This window comes from Budorcas taxicolor, chromosome 10 (assembly GCF_023091745.1).
Source record: "Budorcas taxicolor isolate Tak-1 chromosome 10, Takin1.1, whole genome shotgun sequence".
NCBI classification, from domain to species: domain Eukaryota; kingdom Metazoa; phylum Chordata; class Mammalia; order Artiodactyla; family Bovidae; genus Budorcas; species Budorcas taxicolor.
The window spans coordinates 34385143-34391527 of NC_068919.1; the positions used below are offsets into that span (position 1 = coordinate 34385143).

The 6385-nt window shown below is 61.6% G+C and overlaps 1 protein-coding gene across 1 annotated transcript; it reads right to left on the bottom strand.

Annotated features, from left to right (window-relative positions):
• Positions 1-225: 225 nt before the first annotated feature.
• ANKRD63 (ankyrin repeat domain 63) lies at positions 226-1374 on the bottom strand. Its single transcript, XM_052647295.1, has one exon. The coding sequence runs from the start codon at positions 1372-1374 to the stop codon at positions 226-228; it is 1149 nt and encodes a 382-aa protein (XP_052503255.1).
• Positions 1375-6385: the final 5011 nt, after the last annotated feature.

Genomic DNA, 6385 nt, shown 5'->3' on the forward strand with positions numbered 1-6385 from the left:
AGAGAATGTGAGACTTAGGGAGTATCAACAAGCACAAAAAAGAAATAAGATAGGGGTCCCTTTCAGAGAGAGGGCTGAGGGAGTGAGATCTCATCTCAGCAGTAGGGGCAAGTTCTAGTCTCTGAGGTTGAGAAACTGCCAGGAAAGTGAGGGGCCTAGGAAAAAGAAATCCCAGTAGAGCAGAGATTGGAAGGTGGGGAGAGCAGGACTCAGCCTCGAGGATGTTTACCGCTGAGCATGCAGCACCACGGCCTCCGTGCCCCCCTGCCAAGGCTGAGGCCCGGGCACCGAAAGTGGCAGAGCATTGGGCTCTAATTCCTGGCCGCTCTCGGGCCCAGACGCCTCCCCGACCAGGCTGGGGATGTCTGGAGCTGTGGAGCGTCGGCGCAAACCCAAGCGGCCAGAGCCGGAATCACCTTCGGGGTGGGGGCTAAGACCAATGGGGGCTTGCACTAAGGTTGGGGGTGCTCCCTCCAGCACCTCCTGCGACCGCCACCGCCCAGCCCCCGAAGACTGGGGCGAATGCGGTAGGGCCATCAGGGCTCCCGCTCGCAGTCGCGCCGCCTCCTCCTCGGTCACGGCACCCAGCGCCAGGCTCATGCTCCGGCCCAGCTCCGGCCGCTCGCAGCCCTGTGCCCGGTGCCGACCGAAACTCTTACCCCCCGAGCCAGCCTCGCCGCCGTGACCATGGCCGCCCGCCGCTCGGGCAAAGCGCGCCAGGAGAGGCCGCGGTAGGCGGCGGGGGCTGGGTCGTCGGCGCTCCGGGCTGGGAGCGGGGACTGGACGGCCAGGGGGGCTGTCAGAGTTGGAGCCCCGGGCCGCGGCGGCGGCGGCTGCGCGGCCCCACGGCCCTGTGAGGGCCTGCACACAGGTCCCGTGGCCGCGGGCGGCCGCCAGCTGTAGGGCCGTGAGGCCCGCCCGATTAGTGCGGTCGAGGCGTAGGCCGAGGCGGCGGAAAGAGCGCACCAGGAACTCGAGCACCGCCCCGTGGCCGCACGCGGCCGCCCACATCACCGGGCTGTTGCCTGCTGAGTCGGCCGCCTCGGGGTCGCCGCTGAACTGCACCAGCAGTTGCACGGCGTCCAGGTGGCCGCGCTCGCACGCCAAGCTGAGCGCTGTGCGGCCGCGCTCGTCCCGCAGGTTCACTGCCGCACCCTGCTCCAGCAGTAGTCGCACAAAGCGCGCGCGCAGCGCGGGGTCTGGTAAGCCCACGGCCACCATTAGCGGCGTGCGGCCCTGCTCCGCCCGGCAGTCGATGATGCTACGGTCCAGCGCATCCAGGACAAAGCGAGCCAGGTGCACTTTGCCCGCCTGCATGGCCTCCAGGAAGGTGCGCGTACCCGCTCGGGGGCACAGGTCCTTGGGCTTAAGCATGGCTTCGGCCGCCGCGCCCAGGCGGCCCGGCAGCTCCGCGCGGGGGCGCCCCTGTTCCCGCGCCCCGCCGGGCTCGGGGGCGCTCCGGTATAGCCCCCTCCTTGCGTGGGCAGCTGCAGCTGAGGGTCCTGAGGTCCCGGCTCGGTCCCCAGTTGCCCCGCCGCTCCTGGGTTGCACCCCTGGTGTCTCGCTGCTCCTTTCTTGAGCTTCCCGCCTGAAGGTGTAGATTGCTTGCTACTCCGGGCTCCGCGCCTGGCCCGCCACAAGACGACGGGAACCGAAACTCAGGCCCCTCCTGACTCTCCGGCTGCTTTCCCGGTGTCCGGCGCCTCTCAGTCCCTCGTGGCTGGGAGCCGCGCCACTCACCCGCACCCGGGGCAGCCCCGCTCCCCCGATGAGACGGTGGCGCCCGCCGTGCGCGCCTGCCTCTAGCCCTGGCGGGGCGCGCCGCTCCTCATCTGCTGGCGCCGCTCCTCCGCCTCCTCCCCTCTCGCGGGGGCCGGGCCACGCCAGGGCGCTTGCTCCTTACTTGGGGGGCTCGGCGGCGCGGGAGCTGCCGCCCGCCTGGATACCTGGTTTTATAGCCTCGGGGGTCTCCATGACAATGGCTGCCCTAGAAGCGGGCTGAGCTGTCGGGGCCAAAACGGACCCGGCGGGGGAGACCGCCTCTGACCGCCATCCACCCCTTCGTGGGCCACGATGTCGGGGAGCAGCTCCTCCTCCGCGCTTCCCTGGGACTGCGGCAGCGGGGATGGGGCGGGGGCTGCTCGCCGAGGGCTATGGGTACCCAACCCGGCCAATCCCAGTGTCACAGTCTGCTATCCCCATCCTCCGCCCCCACCGGAGTTGGTTCCCTGGGCTCCTTAGAAACTGGCGGGACCCCGAGCCCGTCGGGGAAGAAGAGAGCTACCCCCAGAGGTGTGGGTGGAAGGAAATGGAACCCCATGAGGGCAGAACTGGACCATAAGCGAGCTGGGGGTGGCGGCGAAAGGCGGACTGGGAGTAAATCACTCCCCAAATCCGGGGAGGGGGTACCTGCGCTACGCGGGGCTGGGGCCGCTCGATCTGGGTGGGAACGGCCCCTGGAAGTGTAGCGAATCACGCGCGCACACACAATCGTTCCTCCCGCACACACTCATTCGGCGCGGGGGTGGGAGGGGGAGTGCGCTCTCCAATCTCAGACGTTTCAACCCCGACTAAGCGCCCGCCCGCCAGCTCCCGGCGGCTGAGACGCTGGCGGAGCTGAGACGCGGCGACCGGAGCGGGCGTCTTAAGATCCGAGAGTGTGGCAGCCGCGTTAGCAACTCCTCGGCACTGCTCCCCGCTGCTTCAGGACCCGTCGCTACCCCAGAAAGAGCAAGGGACATGCAAGCCTCGCCCCAGGGTCCCCTTCTCCCTCTTGAGCACAAAACCACCCCGAGACTACAGGACTCTGACCTTTACCACTAGCTGACCTCTTCCGAGAAGAAGACAGCACGCGTCAGTGTGGGAAAACCACCACTGCCTCTCTCCCTCTGGCCCGCTGCTCCACCCTGGGCAGGGAGGGAGGGGTGTGCAGGCCTCGGCGGGGAGTCCGAGCGCCCAAGAGCTGCTGGGGGTGGCGGTGTGTGGGGTGGAATGAATATTTGTGAAGAAGTGAGTCAGGAATCCACTACAGAATTCACTGAGACTTTTAGTGAACCAGGTATTGTGTGTTCCCAGGTGTGGGAAATACAAAGGCGGAAATTTGGTCCAGGATGGAAGACATCTCCCCTCTCAAGATGGAAGACAAGACCAGGACATAAAAAGCCGAGTTTATGGCCTGGGGACTGAATAGGTCTGTAAAATACAAAACCGAGACAGTCCCTGAAGGAGAAAAGGGAATTGTGGAGCAGGGGCGGGCCCTAGGATCTTCCCAGCATAGGCCTTCCAAGATGGAATCTGGCTGCTAAGAAGCAAGGTAGACATCCCTATGGGGTTGCTGAGGCCAGGGCATGGAGACAGGAAAAACACCTTTAGGGGACAGTGTTGAGGGCTGCTTTTCGGGGTCCTTTTATATGAAAGACAGGAAAATAAAGGAAGAATGAAGTCCAGGCTGAGGACTGCATTGTCCTCAGCCTGGGCAAAGCAGTGACCAGAAGCTTTGCAGCAGAATCTGCCTGGGGAAAGGTATGGGCAGGGAGATTTGTCTCTGGGAAAACTCAGTGGGCCCAGATGGCAGAGAGGCAAAGTGGATGCCTGGCCCTGCACCCTAAGCATCTCACCTCTCTCCAGCTCCCAGGCTTCCGAGATGTCCACCTGGCATCAGGGCCAGTCATGGAGCTGCTGCTGCTGCTGTTGCTAAGTCGCTTCAGTTGTGTCTGACTCTATGCAACCCCATAGACGGCAGCATGGAGCAGGGGCTCCCAACTCCCCTCTTGCCTGCGGGGAGCATGTGATGTATGGCTGCACACACCATGAAGCCTCCCCTTTTACTTTGCATTTTTAAATCCCCCTACTCTGGGATCTGCCGATTTTCTCTCATGGTGTCACAGAAAGGGCACAGTATTTGACAGTAAAGTCCTAGCTTGAAGGCATTCACTAGCAGTGTGGCTCCAGGCCGGAATACTCTCATCTGCAAAAGAAAGCCGATAACACCAGCCCTGCCTGCTGCAAACAACAACAGCAAGCTAGAGAGTGTCAAGGAAAGAGCTGCTCAGTTAGAGGGCAGAAAGTCCAATCCCACCCCCAGACTGGGGCAGGTGGTGGTGGGGGGAGGCATCCTGGGGTCGGAATAGACTCTAACCCTAGCAAGAATGCAGGAATGATCTCCCTGTTTTCTCAGGCTGCAGAAGAAAGGTATTCCTCTCTTCATGACTCAATTTCCCTTTTCTGCAGCATGAAGGAAATTGCTGTCTTCTCTTCTTTCTCTGTTTCCAAGACTAAGGGAGGGGGTATTCCAGAAGTCTGTGTGGCAGGCCGGCCTGACGAGCCAGGACCTGACACCCCCAGGTGGAGGAGAGAAGCAGCTAGAACACAGAAGGGGCACTAGTCCCAAAGAGCCACGCCGCGCCTCTCCTCCCTGGGCCACCCAACCTTGTTTACAGCCTTTTTCTCTGTGGTGGATGAAGAGTTCGAAGGAAGAAAGGGAGTTGAGGCAAGGCCTCTCTCTGGCCTGTCAGGGTGTGCTGAGCTGTGTGCGCTAAGGGAGGAGCAGCAGTTCCATTGCTCCAGCCTGTGCTACCAGCCCAGCAAGGCCTATGGCAGGACGGTGTAGAGGTGGGGTAGGATGGGGTGGAGGGGGGTGGGATGGGGTGGAGAGGGCAATGCCAGGTCTCATGCCCTAAAGCCTTTGCTCTGACTTCCCTTGGGCTCAGCATGTTCTGAGCAGAAAAGAAATAGCAACGATGAAAAAAAGCCGAGACTTTGCTTTGGAGCACAGAGGCACCAACAGCCGGAATTAGAAGCTGTCGCTTAGGGAGCTGAAGGCTGACAGGCGATGGAGCTGAGGCAGGCAGGGGGCAGGCAGGCACGCCACACTCCCCTCCCCTCCCACCTGCTGAGCCTCCCCCATTGCAGGCCCCAGGCTGGCAAAGGGCTTCCTCCCAGAGGCGGCTGGGGTCTGCAGTCTGTCACTCTGTCTGCAGCTGCCCCCCTCCGCAGGCTCCCTTCTTTCTTCCTCAAGTGTCACCAGCCCCCTCATCCAGTCACGTTGCACCAGCTCAGCAGGGTTGGGCCTGGTGGCACGTGGCTGGGAGATCCAGAGAGCTGGGGGGAGGGGGGGTGTAGGGGATGGGGTGAGTCAGCAGGGGACTCTGGCAGTGAGTCAGCAGTGGGACTGGGAAGGGGGTAGGGACCTTTCTCTTTGTGAAAAAGGTGAAACTGAGGCATGCCGCTGATGGGGAATCTGGTCCCAGCCCCCTAGATCTGCAACAGGAGTGGAACTTAGGTGCTCTTCCCTGGCCCAGAGCCCTGAGAGAGGGCATCAGTTCTTCCTCTGCACATCCCTGGGGGCCAGAAATTAATGCACCCCCAGGGTCCGAGGACTATGGCATATTCCCAGGGGCACCCTGCCATTTTTCCAGAGGACAGAAAGCAGGAAGGTGGATATTTGCCCCCTCCTTCCAGGAAGCCCCAGCCTCTCCAGGAAGCAGGACTGCATCCTCTCCCCCATTCCTGGGCATCTTAGCCCCAGGCTGGAGGCCTAGGGACGCTGCCCCAAAGTGACTGAGAGGCAGAGAGAAGGAAGTCTACTTCCAGTGAGTGGCCATTGACCAAAGCTGGGAACTGCCCAGTGGGCCTTATTTGGTGCTGGCTCTGGCTAGGTCAGTGAGTTCCTTTAGGCCTGGATGCTCATCCCTGTGAAGTTCTACCCCTGGGCTGAGGAGGAGAGGGGGCAGCTGAGTGCTCAGCTGGAGGGCTGAAGACAGAACACTGGCCTGGGATGTAGATGTCCCAGGCTTAGCTGCCTCCAGCGTGTATGCAGGTTGATCAATGACAGGACTTACTTCTGTGAATGAGCAGGGCCCCAGCCTCATCGTGCCACGAGAGACTGCTAGCATCCCAGAGATCGGCGCCCAGAGGAATGGGGGGAGGGGCTCCTGTTTATTTTCCAAAGGCACAGGTGCTCATAGCTAATGGCATTTGCTATAATTCTCTGATAAGAAAACAACCTCTTCCCAGAATCTACCCCCCACCCCCACCCTGCCTCTCCCAAGCCAGGGCCTGTCTTCATGTGGGATTTGAGACTGTGTCAATAGGTGTTAGGGAAATCCCTGGTGGCTCAGAGGTTAAAGTGTCTGCCTGGAATTCAGAAGACCCGGTTTGATCCCCGGGTCCAGAAGATCCCCTGGAAAAGGAAATGGCAGCCCATTCCAGTACTCTTGCTTGGAAAATCCCATGGCGGGAGGAGCCTGGTGGGCTACAGTCCATGGGGTCGCAAAGAGTCGGACATGACTGAGCGACTTCACTTTCACTTTTCTTTCACTTTCAATAGGTGTTAGGCTTCCCCGGTGGGTCAGCGGCCGCAGAGACCCGGGTTCAATCCCTGGGT

What these genes read in the sequence shown, in the direction of transcription:
- ANKRD63 (XM_052647295.1), bottom strand. Translation starts at nt 1,374, where the DNA reads ATGCTTAAGCCCAAGGACCTGTGCCCCCGAGCGGGTACGCGCACCTTC.